Below are 18,500 nucleotides of genomic sequence, written 5' to 3' on the forward strand. Positions count from 1 at the left end.
TGTATGACATAGTCATCAGACACTGCAGTGAGGTTCAACCGCCCACGTTAGAACCTAGGCCTACGGAGGCTCTGTGCCACCCCCCCACCTGCTGGTTCCTGTTCTGCTTCTTGCTCCTGGGCCCTTTTAGTCAGCTGGTGCAGACCACATGAAACAAGCACCTATGCAGAGTCAATTGAGTATCTTGTGTCAGCCATGCTTGTGAGCAGAAAGAGTGCTGCAGCTGACAATGGGGTAAATTCAATTCAGCGCGATGATGAATAGCCGCGGGAGGGAGCTTCCGCAGCTATTCAATTCAATGCGTTGTGTGCCTTGTCGAGAAGCAGGTAAGTAGAGAATGCCGGTTCTTGCAAGTTAACCTGGGCGTTAAGACGCGGTAACCGGCATTCTCCAAGTAAAGTGCCGGGCGCGCGGCTGTTAGCACTGCACTAAGCCGGCAAACAGCTTCGTGCTTGGCACTTTTGTCGGATCTCTCGTCGCATCCCCAGGGTGGTGCGAGAGGAAATCCTTTAGCCGCCTAAACAGCACATTGTTTTGAATAGCTGCAGGAGCTCCCTACCGCGGCTATTCTACATAGCACTGAATTGAAGTCCCCCCTTTGTGGGCTTTTATAAGCATCTTGATTGAGTTGGGGCTAATTAAAATCATTTTCACTTGTCAATACAATTTTTAAAATGAGTGCATTGATTTTGTGCATTAAGGTGCGATTTGGGTGTAAGTCGTGTTGATTTGGTAATTATGATTCTTTGTCAAAATAACATTGGTCCCAATTCAAATCATGAATTTACTATGTTTGTTTCAAGGGTGATTTAATGAGATTTAGTTTGTGAAGTTGTGTGTGACATACAATATCCTAGAGACTTGACGATTAGTAAATTTCCTATTTGCAAAATTGCACGTTTATCACGGATTTTGGCCAAATCGACCAAACGCGATTCTTAGGGGCATATCCAATTAGCCGCGGGGTTTATCGCGCAGGTTGGGATTCAATTAGCTGGGATTTCATGCGCGGGTGTCCCCGCTGACGGACTTTACCTCGCACCTCATGTAGGTACGAGGTAAAATCTGCGTGAGGCCGCCCTATTCGGCCTCACGCGAGCAGGTATAACACTCTGATTCCGCAGTTCTCGCGGAATCAGTGTGTTCTCATGCAGGAGTCCCGTTCTAATGATGCGGGGAAATAGCAATTTAATTGAGTAGCTAATCCTCGCGTCGCGGGACTTTTGCCTGACAATTAGCCACGGGTGAAACCCCGCGGATAATTGGATATGCCCCAATTTCCCCTTAGATGTATGAGGACACATCTGTAGTGTGTTTATATCATAAAAAGTAATTTTTTAACCAGTGGTTCTGAAAAGTATTCATCTTATTTTTCACATTTTATCATTTTTAAGTTGAATTAAAAAAAAGATCTGGGAATTTTATCACTGACCACCACAAAATAATCTGGCAAATTGGAGTGTCTTAAATACAAAAAAAAAAAAAATACAGACCTTGAGTCAACTAGTCAAAGTCCAGACAAAATCCACTCAAAAATTAGAAAATAGTTGATCACCAACTTCCTGGACCTCAAGTTCAACAGAAAAGAGAGTGAAGATCACAGCGTCCAGAGCTAAAAGAGACTTACCAAAATATATCTGCAGCTGTAATTGTAGCGATACAGTTGTAACAAGTACTGAAACAAAGGGAATGGTGTGTGAATCCTTATGCAATTAAATATTGTCAGAATTATTTGACAAAGTATTGGTGATTATTTGTAAAAATTTCCTCACAAATTCACTTTTATTCTGGAATGTGACCATGCCAAAAGGGGTGAATTGTCTTTATAGCTAAAGTATAAAATTAAAAGCACAGTGGGCTGGTGCAAGGTCTCTGGGCGCCTTAGGCAAATTTTCACCTTCCTGCCCTGCTCTTCCAAATACACTCTTCCCAGCTATATACAGTACATAAAACATCATCCACATGCTTTTCACCAAGCCTTGAGAACAATATTTAAGTGTGCACTGGTGCTCAGCACAGATTTCCTTGTGTCCTTATTTGCCTCCCGACACTAATTTAGTTGTAGTTTTTTAATTGGGGCTAATTAAAGGACAACTACTAAACACTTAGCAGGAGACTCAGCACAGGTAGAGTGGGAGGGGGGGGAGGAGGAGAGTTGCCTTCAAAGGAAGGCCTAGATTATAGAGCTGCGGTGATTTTGCAGTACCCCAATTCATAGTATACCACACAATAGTGCCCCAATTTTGAATATGCCACCCAGCAGTTCCCCAATTCATAATATGCCATGCAGTAGCACCCTCTATTTATAATATGATACATAGCAGTGATCTAAATCCATACTATGGCCCTGATTCAGAGCCAGACGCTCTGACAGAGCACTCACTCTGAATCAGGGCCGTCCTTCTTAATTTTAGAGCGGCCTCCTGGCTGCTCGTATAGCTGTGGGTGACCACCCACAGCTATAGCGAGCGGCCAGGAAGATGGTCGCGATGGTCAAGACCATCAGACTTGCGACGAGACCCTTGTGGTAGGGTCTCATTGCTGCAAGTCCCAGTGGACTTCTTGCTCTTATAGAGCAAGAAGTCCACCCACTGACATCACTTGTGGGAACGCCTCCGTCTGGGCAGCCACGCCCCTGGCCCGCCCACCGAAGGGGGCGTGCTGTCACTCAACATCAACAGCACGCCCCCTTTGTAGCGAGACCCGGAGCGACGGCTTGCCCATCGCTATCCCGGTCTCGCACATGCGCACGACTGAGCCGCCTCCGTCGTGCGCATGCAGACTGGGCCAACATCGACCCGCTTGCCAGCGGGTCTGAATCAGGCCCAATGTCTCTTCGCTTTGTCCACAATACATAATATGCCACACATCAGTGCCCCAACACATAATGCCACACATCAGTGCCCCAATACATAATTATGCCACACATTAGTGCTCCCAATACATCTATCAGTGTCTCCAATTTATTAAGTATACCATAGCTCATGTAAATTTGTTTACCTCAGACCAGGGTGATGCAAAGGCAGACAAAGGAGGCGGATTCAGTGGTATCTCAGCGGTAGGTGTGCCATCCAAGCCCAAGTACCCAGTCTCTCAATACAGGAGATGGCATGGCTCAAACCTCCAATTCGAAAGGGCTCAGCATGACGCTCCAAAAGGGGGCAGGGTGATTTATTTGGTTTACTAAAACATCTTTGTGTGAACACTGCTCATCCTATCTACAGTAAATCTATTTAATACTTTTGTATAAAACACCTAATATGCCCATACACCTTCACCCACATTTACCCCAGCAACCCAGTCATCCATCCTGACAGGACTTATTAACTACTTAACTGGCTTGATGCGACTGGAGCCAGAAGTGCTTCATCTGGCAAGGTCGCATCACATGCGACCACACCAGCGCTCACTGTCTCCCGGCTTCTGCAGAATGGGTCTCATCTGACTCCATGGACATGATGCTGTGGTCTGTGGCCACCGATATTACTGCCGGAATCCCTTTGGACATCTGAGCTTTGAACTAAATGATCTTGAGATAAAATTGTAAGAAAACAATGGTAAAAAAATAGGATTTGTTCTAAGAACTACCTCATTTTAAAAAATGCTAAGAAATAGCTACTCTTCCCATTGGGTTTGGAGTTCTTGCGTGAAGATCAACTTCAAAAGCAAGTAATAGGAGACCGATTTCTTGTAAGAGCTCAAAGGGAGGTTATGTGAGGAAATCTGATACTAGATTGAAGTCTCATGATGGCAAAGGCTAATGGAATATTGGTCATATCTTTGCTGCCTGTATAAACCTCATTAATAAACTAACCCATGGCCAACATCTACTTGTGATAATGCTCCTCTTGCACAAGTCTGCGGTTTGCTGTCCGGATTCAGCTTGGTTCGCAAAATTGCGAACGTACGCACTATGCATTCGCGAACATGCAGATGACTGCCACCGCAATATGATCACAGTGAAAATAAAGACGCCAAGCAGTAAATGAAGCCGCCCTCCTCTCTTTGTTATATAATATAGTGATCGAAATAACAGGCACGAGCGCACGCAGTCAATCACCGATTCTTTATTGATAAATGGCAGATAAAGCAGTTTCCACAGCAATTGATGTTCTGATAGTAATGATTGCTTGTTCTACACACACAATGAATGCTAATTGTATTTCTGTTTATGGATAATTTACTAATTTCTAGTATATTGCGCCGTTGCTCTAAATCGAAAGGTTTTTTTACCCCAATAATCTGCAAACAAAATATTTTATATATATATATATATAAATAGATATTAATTCTAAACTATAATAAACTAATGTATAATAATTACACAACATATTGTATATGTAAAGCAAAAATAACTTATTTTTAAACTTAAACGTTAATGAATAAAAATAAAAAAAACTATACCACATTAAAGATACGGTCCAGAGACCCTAGAATTGAGTGAATGCAATTTTTTATTTGGATAACTTCCTCTAGAATCGCCTCATCCCTCTCGCACCTCTGACGATCTGCATCTGAAATTTAAATAAAAAAAAAAGACATCTGCATATTTGCACTCTGTTTATACCAATGCAAACAATCACATAAATTAACCATTCATCTGCATCAGCCAGTGTGTACCAGCTATGCAGTGGATGATGTGCCCTCCCACACATTGGCCCTTGAGCCCGCATGCATGAAACTTTGTGATTTGCATAAATGTTGCATATGACAAAAAAAAAGTTGCTAGCTGATTAACTGGAGCACCAATCACATACACAAATATCATCATTTGTTGAGAATGTTTGGTACTATATGATAAATGTGGACCTTACAATTAAATGACAAAATACTAAGGCCTCAATTCTGAGATGTTCATCTGAGGATGTTATATACGTTAATTGCATGTGCAGAATGGGTCCTGCATTCTCCCTTCCAGACCACCTAAACTGCGGCGTGAGTGACTAGCTTCCTTGTAGTGGTCTGTTTGGAACACATTCAAGGAATTGCCAATTTAACAATGTAAATATTGCAAATACTAATATTACTTCCACATCTAAGGTCAATTATGCTGTTTTATCATATACTTTGCTCAACATGCGAAATCTCCCCGCCAGGTTCCAATACGCCACTTTGCTCCGAGGCTGAGGATGTGGCATAGCAGGACTCCCCCGATGAAGAAGATTCGGCAGGGGAATGTGGTTGGACAGGGGAGAGGGACTGGCTAGGGGAATGGGGTTGGACAAGGGAGGAAGAGTGTGGAGGGGATGGCGATATTGCCCCTGCCACTCTCTGGCATCTTCTTCGAAGCGCTCGCTGTTTTCCTATGAAATAAATATGTTCGAATTTTAAAATTACACAGCATTGGGCATGATTATAATGTTAATACAAATATTTGTAAAAACACACACTATATATATATATATATATACATATACATACATACACTCCCCAACCAATCAGAATGCACAACAAACTACACAAAATGGCTGCACCAAACAGATGTTCACATGTCTAACAAACATACACATGTAAACAGTTGCAAGCCATATGATTTTTGATTAAACATGAAAATATGCATACACAACCGTACACTTACATGCATACACATATTTAAGCATACTTACTCTGCGCGTTGAAAGTCCGCAACTGGGCCAGGACATTAGGCTGCCAGCATCTCAGGTCCAACCACCAGCGCTCTAATTGCACAACTGTGCGCCTGCATCCAAAGTGCCTATGCACCTCGCGGTACACCTGCACCTTTGTGCGGTTAGACACATACGGTGCAGCATGCCCCAGCCTGCATCCATGACGTCAGTGAGAACTCAAAGTTCTTGTTGGCTGAAGCATGCGGCTCTCATGATGGCACTGGCTGTATTTTCATATTACATACTGTAGATACACCATGGTGCTTTGTGATTGGCTGACTACACAAAAACGACTGCGTCTGAGACGGTGTTAGTTTTGATTGTAAGCAGAATCCAGCACAATCTTTATATGTATTTCTGATCACCACACATTTCTTACCAGGTGGCTGAGCAGTCATTCGCATGTGCAGTATCTCTGCCATTTCAATGAAAGGGTGGACCTGCCCTCGGGATGTTCTTTTATAGGCGATTGTTAATTATGTTCTTATGCAATTGCTCCGCCTCGCATACGCATCCCACTATAAAAAGCCTCAGATGGATTCTGCACACTCTGTGAGTGTTGTTTTTTGGTAAAAATGGAGGAAGACCCTGGTTTTGACCTTCTCGAAATTACTGGAAGGATTTGGAAAGGACTTGTATACTGACCTTGCTGCAATGTATACACTTGCAGATGTGGATGTTGAGCCTGTTGCTGGTCCATCAACAAATGTCCCTCCTACACAAACATCACCTCTAACTGTGTCCGTAACAACTGAAGGAGACCCGACAATCTCTAATGAAGACAAGATACAAGTACTAGTACTTAGTAAGAGGGAGATTGATCTGCTGATACAAGAGGCATTATGCAGGTTTCATAGTGGGACCAAAGTTCTTGGAAAAGAATATGGAAAGATATGGATGGAAATATCCCAAAAATACAATCAGTGAGCTCCAATTTCCATACTACTAGTTATCTGCGTAAACGGTAAGATTAAATTAAGATTCATTTCTTGAAGTTTAAAAAAAAAACTATCTATGGCAATGTGTCTGTGAGTAAAGAATACACCTGTATGAGTGGGTGATGTTATAATAATTATTTTGGTCAGGTCCATAGGCTCAGTTTGTGAACCACTATGTTTATTAATTTATTATTATTAATTTTAAAACCTGTGCAGTATGTGTCTTTTTTTTTCTTTCTTCTTTTTTCCCTGGCTTTCTTTAAAAAATGTCTAATCAATTCTAAAAAAAATCAATTTTTTTTGTCATATTTTAATTAGATGGAGTGAGCTTCGATGCAGACTCGGGAGCACAATTAAAATCCGGGTCCAGCACGCAAAAGGGCCAGGAGGTCCACTCCCTGAGATCATACATTTGACCCCCCCCCCCCCCCCCTGATAAGTAAAAATTTTGCCCGCCCTAGAATGGAGTTTTTTGGCAGAAGCCCAATTGGAACACCGGTTTGGGCATGCCCCAGATGCTCCTCATGCTGAGTATGGTACCTGTCTGTCTGTCTGCCTTCCTGCTCCATAAATTAATTTTTTTGCTTTTATTTCATCTTTAGGGGAACAAGACACTCAAAGGCTGCAGTCAGATGGGGGGAGGCACAACCTCCATCATCTGTGTCACTCCCTGCCACCACTGCCACCCTGGTCGATGTCATCAATGGCCTTAGGGTGACAGTGGAAAACCAGACTGCAGCCATTGAGTTGATGAGCACATCAATCCAGAGCAGCATGCAAGAGCAAAAGTCCATTTTGGCAGAAATCCATCAATATCTCAGGGATATTAAAAATCAACTTCCTGAAGGTCGACAGGGTCTGAAGGTTGACAGGGTCAGAAGGTCAACACACTAAAGGTCGACTGGTCCACTAGGTTGACAGGTATTAAGGTCGACAGGCAGTAGGTAGACAGGGACTGAAGGTCGACAGGGTCAGAAGGTCAACACACTAAAGGTCAACTGGTAACAAGGTCGACACTCACAGTCAAATGGTCGACATTTTTTTAGGGTTAGGCACTTACTCCGACAGTTATGGCTAGGCACTTACTCTGACGGGTCGACTAGTAAGAAGGTCGACAGGCAGTAGGTCGACACTCAGTCAAATGGTTGACACTTTCTTTTTATGGTTAGTGTCAGGGTTAGGCACTTACTCCGACGGGTCGACTAGTAACAAGGTTGACAGGTATGAAGGTTGACAGGCAGTAGGTCGACACTCGTATAGTCAATTGGTCGACACTTTTATTTTTTGTTAGTGTCAGGGTTAATCACTTACCCTGACTGTTAGGCACTTACCCCGACGGCTAGGGTTAGGCACCACGAGGGAGGGTTAGGTTAAAGAGGGCTAAAAAAACAAACCATTGTCGATCATTTGCATGTCGACCATATGAGCGTTGATCTAATGACCATGTCGACCTTGTTACCAGTCGACCTTTAGTGTGTCGATCTACTGCCTGTCGACCTTGTTACCAGTTGACCTTTAGTGTCACCCTTCTGACTGTCAACCTTGTTACCAGTCAACCTTTAGTGTTGACCTTCAGTACCTGTCGACCTTGTTACTAGTCGACCTTTAGTGTGTCTACCTTCAGTCCCTGTCTATTGCCTGTCTATTTTCCATAGTCTACCCAAACATTGTCTATCTAGACAATGTAGACCTAATGACCGGATACCGGTAAAGACACATTTGGAGTTTATTATTATTTTGGAGGAAGTGTTGTTTGGACATATTTTGCAGCAACAGTCACATTATTAGCGACATAACACATCTGCAAGTGTGTCCCCCTTCCAAATCCTTCCAGAAATTCAAGAATGTTAAAAAGCATTGTTTGTATTTTTCATGTTTTTTTTTTGTTATTTGCCCGAAATATGGCTATTGTCATTTTATGTTTGACTTATATTTTATGTTCTGTTTAAAGAATAAAAAAATAAAAACCTGTTTGCAATTTTAAGCCGTAAAAAATGTATACATAACAGATACAAATTAGCAATAATATTTATGCATGAAGTTTAATATAGACAAGCTCACAATTGATTTTAAGAAGGTTACTTTGGTATACATGCCTGTGGCACTACATTATAAAAAAGAGAAATAAACTGTTGCACAGGAAAATATGAATCAATAATATGAAAAGTGATACCCCTAATAACAATGATTATCAATCCTGATTACAATTGGGGGTGCTACCACAGATCCAAAGTGTACATGAATCAAGGGAAAGGGGATCTGTATTAAGTGCACATTTTATTAAAATCAATCTTTATTAGTATCAAAATGACTCTCATAACATGAAAAAGCAATGCAAAAAATATTAAAAGTATAGAGAGTAATGTGTATAAAGTAAAGAAATAATGTGATTTAAAATAAAAGAATAAATATTCTTTTAAACAGCCGAGTGTCTGATTCTTATAATAAAGAGTTTATACTCTGATATTGTTGTCTGATTTATTGTATTAGTAACTTGGCTCTTATCCCATAAACTGATATAATTATGCAAAGCTTTCAACTGCCTTATCCACACACTGTATCAATTGGAAAGATAATATACTGCTGATGATATTGAGCTGAAGCAGTGATAATCGATACAATTGTAACTTAATTGCAGAGGATAATATTACCTCCAGCAAAGAAATTTCAGCTTTTATATATCTCACTGCATCAGCTACCAGTAGTATTGTGTTTCATAATGTGATAGACTCATTTAACAAACATTAGTATAAGTAATAATATAGCATATATACATGGGGGCAGTTGACATGTTATTATAGATTTATTATCCAATAATTGGTCCAGTAGGGATTATATGCATGTTCCACTTAATTGCAAAGGAGCATAGTAGATAGACTCACATTGAATCTATGTAACATATGTATGTCAGTGATATTAATATCATAGAGCCTATCATAGTAACAATCTCCTGAGGTATGGGTCACCGTACTGCAGGTTCAATGCCTGTTACGGATAGATCCTTGGTGTGTGTTGCCGCTACAATCGCGGCTTCTTGACACTATACACTAGCTGGTATATAGCATATATTGGAGAGTAAAGTCTCCCGGTACTAGTCTATTTCAATAGTCAGTTTATAGTTAAAGAAAAAAATTAATCTCTTATTAGTGTATATCAAGCACGAGCTCAAAGCATTCTATGCGAAACGTACGTTGGTAGTAACAGCCGAGTGTCCCTCATGTTGCTATTAAAAGAAATGAATCTGAATGTATTGTAACTTATGTGGGTAGAACTTTATTTGTCTCTGAACTTAACAGACACGGGAGACTGAGCTCCACGTGCGCGATATACACTAATAAGAGATTCATATTTTTCTTTGAAAGGCTCTATGATATTAATATCACTGACATACATATGTTACATAGATTCAATGTGAGTCTATCTACTATGCTCCTTTGCAATTAAGTGGAACATGCATATATTGCCTACTGGACCAATTATTGGATAATAAATCTATAACAACATGTCAACTGCCCCCACGTATATATGCTATATGATTACTTATACTAATGTATGTTAAATGAGTCTATCACATTATGAAGCACAATACTACTGGTACTGTAGCTGTTGCAGTGAGATATATAAAAGCTGAAATTTCTTTGCTGGAGGTAATATTATCCTCTGCAATTAAGTTACAATTGTATCGATTATTACTGCTTCAGCTCAATAATATCAGCAATATATTATCTTTCCAATTGATACAGTGTGTGGATAAGGCAGTTGAAAGCTTTGCATAAATATATCAGTTTATGGGATAAGAGCCAAGTAACTAATACAATAAATCAGACAACAATATTAGAGTATAAACTTTTTATTATAAGAATCAGACACTCGGCTGTTTAAAAGAATATTCTTTTATTTTAAATCACATTATTTCTTTACTTTATACACATTACTCTCTATACTTTTAATATTTTTCGCCTTGCTTTTTCATGTTATGCGAGTCATTTTGATATTAATAAAGATTGATTTTAATAAAATGTGAACTTAATACAGATCACCTTTCCCTTGATGCACTACATTATAACACAGAATTATGGCGCACTAGAGTATCAGCATTTTTTTTAATGGCACCCGTAAGTTTATTGATAAACTGAGAAAAAAATGTAGTACAGTAAAGTAAATTGTGCTTCCCTGTCATTCTTCAATCCACTTATGTGGTGATGGACACGTTTGACATTCTGTTTGTCCACATATTTACATTACATTGAAAATTATTTTATTTATTTGGTGCCGGACTACCAACCTGAGGAACCCCTGCAAGTGTCCCATGGCACCCCAGGGTGCCATGGTGCAAGGCTTGGCCACCACTGCACTACACTATAAACACATAAAATTCAAACATATTTAAATAAAAAAAAACAATAAAGGAATACATGTAAAGCAAGTAATTTAAACATTTTAAATTCAAAACAAATGGATCACTACTTAACAAAAAAAAAAAATTCTAAGCATACAAAAGCAGAGTGGCTTTGCAATGGAACATATGCATTACAACTTTCCTACTACTTTTACTTATAAAAATCTTTCCCTTTTTCAATCGATTGCAGAATTGCCACAATCGATTGAAAAAGGGAAAGAATTTGATACACAATCGATTGCAAATTGCATGATTGCTGCAATCAATCTCTGATGTATGGGGGCCTTAACCCAGCCAGACAATCACTATGTGATGTCTGTCACCTGCTAATGTTCTCAACGCAGGTTTTGATGCTAATGGCACTTCCAGCAGAGCATACACATCAGTAACATCGAAAAGATTCAGATACATTTGCATACTAGTTATTGACCTGAGCTTACTGAGGAATTGCCAACTTCCCTGCATGCTTTGAGAACTCGCACTGCGTATGTGAGTTCAGTGTCTAATTTATGTACGCACCTGCAACGCCGTCCAAACGCACTAGTACGCATGTGTTCAACCGACCACTCCTCGTCACCACCCACAAACTGCACTTCCTGTCAATCACTCTGCTCTGTGCCTGCATAGCCTCTGCAACCGCAGTTCCTATTGCAATTGCTAGTTCATGCATACGCACTGCGAATTAATCGACCGATTGTGTGCGTATAAGCAACTGCATTCTTTGCTGAATCAGGCAGAGTGTGTTAACTGCTAAGCTCTTGTCTAGTCTTGATGGAGGACAAAAATATGACTAATGAGGGATCAGTTGGTGTTATAGTTCTTAAAACACACAAAGTGTCCCAAACACTGTAATACATCTTGGATGTAATCTGTTTTCTATACTTTACTAAGATTTAATGGATAATCTTTGGTTTCTCTCTGGTGTTAGGAACATCTTGTAATGTACTGTGTTTAGAAATATATCTAGAAATGATTTACTTTGGACTGGACAGCCATGCACTCCTAGGGGTTTATATACTAAACATTGGGTTCTCAAACCCGGCGCTTCTGAGCAGGTCTATGCCCGAAATGTATTGGTTGTGTGGGGGGACTGGAGTTAAGAAACACTGACCCGTGACTTCAACAGAATCATGTCTGGATTTTGTATATATCAATAGGTCATCTACATAAGATCATAGTGATATTCCTTCTTTTCTTAGTTTAACCATGACTACTATTAAGACCTTTGTAAATTAACAGATCAAAATGGAGGCACTTGAACTAAACAACATCGTCTGAGGAAACCTGAGGGAACAGACGTTGGTTCTGTACAATGCAAGCTGGTATTATTTTTATTTTATTTCTTTAGTTTTATATTTTATTTTTGTAGTCTAATTTGCAATTAAAAGATTTATATATAAATAAATATATTTATCAAAATCCATTGGTGTTGAATTATTAGACAAGTCCTTTATAATTATTGGACCCCATTATCACATATACTGATAGACATTGGGTTTTCAAATAAATGTACTGTACAAGACGTATATCATATAGCATTAACAGAGCACAATTGCTTGGGTATACTGCTCTGCACCATGTTGGCATTTCACTTTACTTCCCCTGGGAATAGGAGATGAGACACCCAGTGTTTGGCAATACCCACTCAACCACGTTTGTGCAACCCTGATATCCATTAATCAAGGGTGAGTTTATATGTATTCCCTTTGAACATTAGATTACCAGTACAATACGTACACTATATATTGCCCTTAACATATTCTGGGACAGTTATTTAGAGAAAAAATATTAATTGAAGAAGTTATCCAAACAACCCATTACTTAGGGATCAAAGATAACGCTGTAACCACCTTCTTTACCTGAAAGTTTACTTTTGAGGAGTCCTGTTCAAAGGCTCCTGCTGTTCCTGGTTGCATATCTTCCCTTCAGTTGCTCCCCAAGAAGTACCTGGCGACAATCACCTACACCTTTCTCCTATTTGCACTAAACATTCAATCTGAAGTTTGTAAAGTTTTGAAATGTCTGAGGCAACAGCTTTAGTATATCTTAGATTCATAGCTTCACATCTCAATAAAAGGGCAAAAACACCCATCTACCATTACAAGGAAGATAAATCAATACTTCTTCCATCTTGAACTTCCTTGTACGAGGGTTGATTGAAAAGTAATGAGACTGCCGCTGTTTTTCTGTTCCATAGGTAGACGTGGCTATGCTGGTTATTGTGAAGCTCATACATCGATGTGTCTGTACCTGCAGTTGGACTACCGTAGTCTTCTTTGTTTGGTCACAGCGATTGGAAGATCTTTGTAAGTTTCATCATGGCGGATGAGGAAGACGTGTCGGTGAGATTACGTCAGAGATGTGTGATTGAATTTTGTGTTAAACTTGGAAAAAGCAGAAATGTTCCCATACTCTGGACTGTTGTTTGGATTCCGGATCATCCTTCGATGTCAGATAATCGGGTATCCTCTCCGACATTTGAATAGTGTTCTTGCATGATTCAACACATTGTCGCATCTGCTCTTCTGTGAGATTTCTGTGTACCCACCTGGCACACACGCGATGCATTTTCAGTTCCTTTGTCACAAACCTGTTTGCCAAGTGAAGCCCAAAGTTTTCATAAAAGTTAACCTTCTGATATGTTGCAACATCTCCGCAGCTTTGGCAATGTTGGCATCTGTAACCGCGGTGGATGGTCTCCCAGAGCATGCTTGGTCAGTCACTCGCATATTACCCCCTTTGAAGTGCTTCCACCACCGAAATATTGCAGCACAGCTCATTTTTTCTCCACCATATGCTTGCTGTAACATTTCATGAGTTTCATTTCTGCTTTTTCCAAGTTTAACACAAACTTCAATCACACATCTGATGTAATTTCACAGACACGTTTTCTTCATCCACCATGACTAAACATATGAAGATCTTCCACACGCTGTGACCAAACAAAGATACTACGATAGTCCAACCGCAGGTTCGGACACATCTATGTAGGAGCTTCACAATAACCACTATAGCATTGCCACATCTACCTATGGGACAAAAATCAGAGACAGTCTCATTACTTTTCAATCAACCTTCGTATCTGTGTATTTTTTGGAGATTCTTATGTCTAGAAGTGCATGGTAACTGTTGTTCTTCTATACATAAAAATGTTTGTATGAAACCATTTTTTATTTTATTTTGGCATACTGAAATTCTGCAGCTAATGTTCTGATTTTAGCTGCATCTTTTACATTTCCCTCATATACACCCTAATTTCCTGGGTTCTTAAGCATGGAGATTTCTGAGAAGTATTCCTTAGCAGATGGTTCACAAATTCTAATATGTAATCTTGATCACCTTCCACAACTGCCAGTACATATGAATCTTTCATTGTTGAGTTCCAGAAAACTTAAGCCTGCTTCTACTTTTGGGTCCTCAAAAGAATGAACACCACCTGGGATCATTGAGAAAAAAACCTGGATGAACCCCTAAATAATTTTTCTGCTGATGAAAAAGTTGTGAGGTACTAGTTTGAAACTGCCTTCTATTTCTTTTACCAGGTCTATATAAGTTTGCTTCTTATCTCTATGTGGCTGACTCTTCTCAGATGTCCCAAGTATAACCTTGTACTAGATTGTCTTGAGGTAATCAGACTGATAATGCATGTGATATCTTTGAAATTCTATCTATAGGAACAACCACAAGCTTTGTCAGCCACAAATACCTCACATTTAAATTGTGTAACTCCATGCATGTCTTGTACAATTTTTAAGTTCACTCCATTTTAAATGGAAGTTATCGTCATAGTGCTTGCTGGTTTTAATGATGCTCCTGTGATTTTCTATCGATAACATCTCTAAAATAATGTACATCTTCTAAAGAGATCATAGTCTTCTTGGATAGTCTGATAATAACATCGATCATGAAAGATGGTTTTGTTTACAGAAAAAGGATACATATGATTTTTCTGTTCTTTGTAAATGGCATCTATTAGTATGTTCCCATTATTCAACAGTAATAGTCTCATTTATTTTAAAGGTAGCAGTAGGGGGTCCATTTCTTAGAATCTGAAACAAGTTCTGTAATGGCTATTTCCTTTCTCTTTCCATAATATTTTAAATTGGTTTTCTTAGACTGTCAATAGGTGCTGGATTAACCTCTTATGGGATGAATTTTTAAATGTTAGAGATACATATTTTTTTTGTTTTTAATACCCATTATTGAACAGATCATAAATAACAAGTTAACAAAATTTTTGTATAAGCGGTGAAAAGCCGGAAAAATTAACTGGCCACATAAGTGTACATTGGTCTTTGGTGGTGGTTAAGTATGAAATGATTCCATACAGTACATTCTGGAAAGATACTGAATCTTTGCATTTTCCACAAATGTAGCAAGTGCTTCTTGTACAGTTTTTGTCGTAGCATCGTGGAGGATTTTTAAGATCCATTTTTTTTGGATAATGTCCAACTCCATCCAATCTTATTTCAGGTACAACCTTCTGCTTTTTGCTGATGTACCCACATTAGAGTTAGAAGACCTTCCCCTTTTTTGGTGTTTTCACCCATTTGAAATAATGTTGCTGCAATTCACACTTTGAATTCTAGTAAACTCATGTTTGATGTCTCACCATATTTGAATACAATCCTTTGGTATAATTTTAGATTTTTGATTGAATGAGGGTAGTGAGGAATAATCCTATTGCACATATCTACTCCTCCCATAACTTGTTGTTTTGGCTGGCAGCAAATGGCCTTGTTACTTGGACATACTCTTTATTTTCTGTCCCATTTAGAGATGATGTGTTGTGGTTCTATTACTGCATATGTAGAGATCATCCCACAGTCGACCATGCTGCAAGTGTATTGCACATGCTCAAACAGTGTTTTTCAGGTATGCGCAAATCATATGAATACTTTTTTCCATCAAACTCTTTTAATGCGATGGGTAGTTACCATTGCATCAAAAGTTTCAATGGTGAAAGCCCAGCAATCATTTCATGGTGGGCTTCCAATGTTCATTCCTAGCAAGAATCTGGGAGAAGCAGAGACACGCGTCACGGAACAGGAGTCCACCCTTATTTAAGAAAAAAAATTCATACGGATGTTTATCTTTTAAACCTATTGGGAGTTTAACATTGATGTACATACATTTATATACATACTTTAAAATCAGTTTATTAAAAAGTCAATGCACAAGATAGTCAGTTTCTTTTTTTCCATTTTTGCGCCATCTAGGATACCATATGGGCTTACATTTGATTTCTACACACTTATCTTGATAGTCTTTCTAATGAGTATAATACAGTCCTGTAGGAAGTAATACAAATACTATTACTTTTGTGGGACTTTTTTATCATGATATGCTTGAAGAATTTTGTTTTATTAGCATATTTGGTTTATGAAATAAAATGGGATTGATTTTAAATGTCATTATGCAAGGTCTTGTGGTTTTCTTTTTCTGCATGTTAACCATCTTTAAAAGACAAAATAAAGTATCCTTCCTAGAAGCTATATGTGAAGGTAGATTACTGATATTACAGAATGCCTGTGTGCTATTAATCAAGTGGCTGAAACACCAAAGGGTGCCTATAGTTGACCGATTCATCTCTATTTCCAATACAGGAGAAAGGCTTCTAATTCTCCAACATCTCGTTGGAGGATTATATACGCACACATCTAGAGTGTTGAGATTTAAATTACTACAATGTGGTTTTTATTTTTTTCTGTACATGTGATTCAGATCCATTAACAGTTCAATTTTAATATATTTAGAAAATCTGTAAAGTTCTTATTTGGGGATCTGTGTCCTATTGATTATATGATTATTGACAGCGCCAAGTGATATACAACATGTTTTTTTTATTTTTTTTACAATTTTTGATTTTTCTTAATGAGAACAGAGTATACATCAGGCATTTGTCTGTAACAACAGTTAGGTGTAAAAAAAAAAAAAAAGTTATCTTTTGGGATGTACTGACCTGATTTACAGTGATAGAGGTAAGACACATATTAACAAGTTACTTATACTGTACTTGTGTCTTTTTCTATTAGAAATGTGGATCCCTCTGAAAAGAGATTCCAATTGAACAATTTTGCAGCAGACTTTGGTAGACCACTAGAGGCTGATAGAATCTTCTCTCATCAAGGAATAGAAGAATCTAGGTCACTCTTTCATTGCTACATAAATGAGGTTGATCAGTTGGACAAGACAAAGTTGACTAATAGAACAATGGACAATGGTATTCTCATTCATCAAACTATTAGAAATTGCAAAATTGAGGAGGATCTTGCAAAATTCAACATACCAAACTTTGTGTGTACCGACCAGAATTCCTCTTCAGCTGATGAGGATCTTCTTATTTCTGATCCACCAATTATTTTAGAAAATAAGCCAACCTGTTCCAACCAGCATCACTTTATCAACTGATCAAAGCATTAGAAAGCATTGGAAAGGCAACTATCTATAATATTGCTTAAATTGTACTCACTAATAAATTAAAGTACTAAATATTGTTAAAAATAAATGCACAGAAGTCCACAGACCGATATAGTAGAAGAAGCAGGTTCCCCCAACAGCTCTCACACATGAAAATTGTGATGTCAAATAGAGCTACATGTGAAGGTTCATACATCCTACTTATTAAAATGTAGGTAATGATACAGTAAACTACACCTCAAGGAAATTAAAGGTGGCACAGTAGGAGCCTTTATCTGCTCTCCTGTCAAAAAAGCACTGCATGACCATAAAGGATGCCAAATGAAGTGGACGTGCTTCCTAGCAGCTCCCAGCCCGAACCTCTCTAGACCCAGCTGCTACAACCTCTGACCATCTCCCCTGGTCTGCCCTGTGTAGCCGACCACCTTGAGACCCCGCTGACCTCTATTCTGGGAGCACTTTTATGGCCATTGCCGCATTGCGGCCTACATTACCTCCGGAAGCCGCGGCCTCAATTTTCAGTGCTGCAGCCGCGGCGTGGATCTGCACTATCGCGGTTACTGCCATACACTGCGATGTGATTCCTGCTCCCTGTGACCTTCTGCCTAGCTGGGGGCATAAGTGGAGCACCACTTAACTCCTGGAGACCCTTGAAAGTGGCCGCGACCGGAGCTGCGAATCGCCGGAGGCACCATTTTGGTTTCTCATATTTACAGCACTCTCCCTGATGCTGTGCTGCTATCCAAGTGGAGGCTGTCTACTGTTATTTGGGTGCTTTGTCTGCTTATCACGCTCTACTTGCTCGTCACTGCCTCTCTAGCTGCACTATCAGGACAGACGCCAACCCTTGGTGGCTTCTTTCTTATGCTGGGAAAGTTCTTGCTACAGATAGAAGACTCCTACAGCTGCATCACCCTGGCTTGGTTGCTGAGCTGGATGAGTGGCTGTATTAAAAAAACCTGTGGGTGCTGGGAGCTAGAATATATGTTCTAACAGCTACTGCCATGAGATAACTACACAGTGGTGAGGGGAATGTGAATTATGACACCCATCCTATGCAATGCCTAGCGGTCTAGTTACTGTTTTCTGCGTAGATCTTCTCTAATATGTTCCTTC

The 18,500-nt window shown here is 39.4% G+C and overlaps 1 protein-coding gene across 2 annotated transcripts in view; it reads left to right on the forward strand.

The window, feature by feature from the left end:
- The window catches only part of MRAP2 (melanocortin 2 receptor accessory protein 2), a 132,401-nt gene extending 114,186 nt beyond the window's left edge, over positions 1-18,215 (forward strand). For both annotated transcript variants that reach the window (XM_088470571.1, XM_088470581.1), the window contains exon 4: positions 17,000-18,215. In XM_088470571.1, coding sequence (XP_088326697.1) covers positions 17,000-17,375 — 376 coding nt within the window. In that variant the 3' untranslated portion in view covers positions 17,376-18,215. The remainder of the gene's footprint in view (positions 1-16,999) is intronic.
- The last annotated feature ends 285 nt before the right edge of the window (positions 18,216-18,500 follow it).

The sequence above is a fragment of the Taudactylus pleione genome, unplaced genomic scaffold (genome assembly GCF_031769625.1).
Source record: "Taudactylus pleione unplaced genomic scaffold, aTauple2 ptg000015l, whole genome shotgun sequence".
NCBI lineage: Eukaryota > Metazoa > Chordata > Amphibia > Anura > Myobatrachidae > Taudactylus > Taudactylus pleione.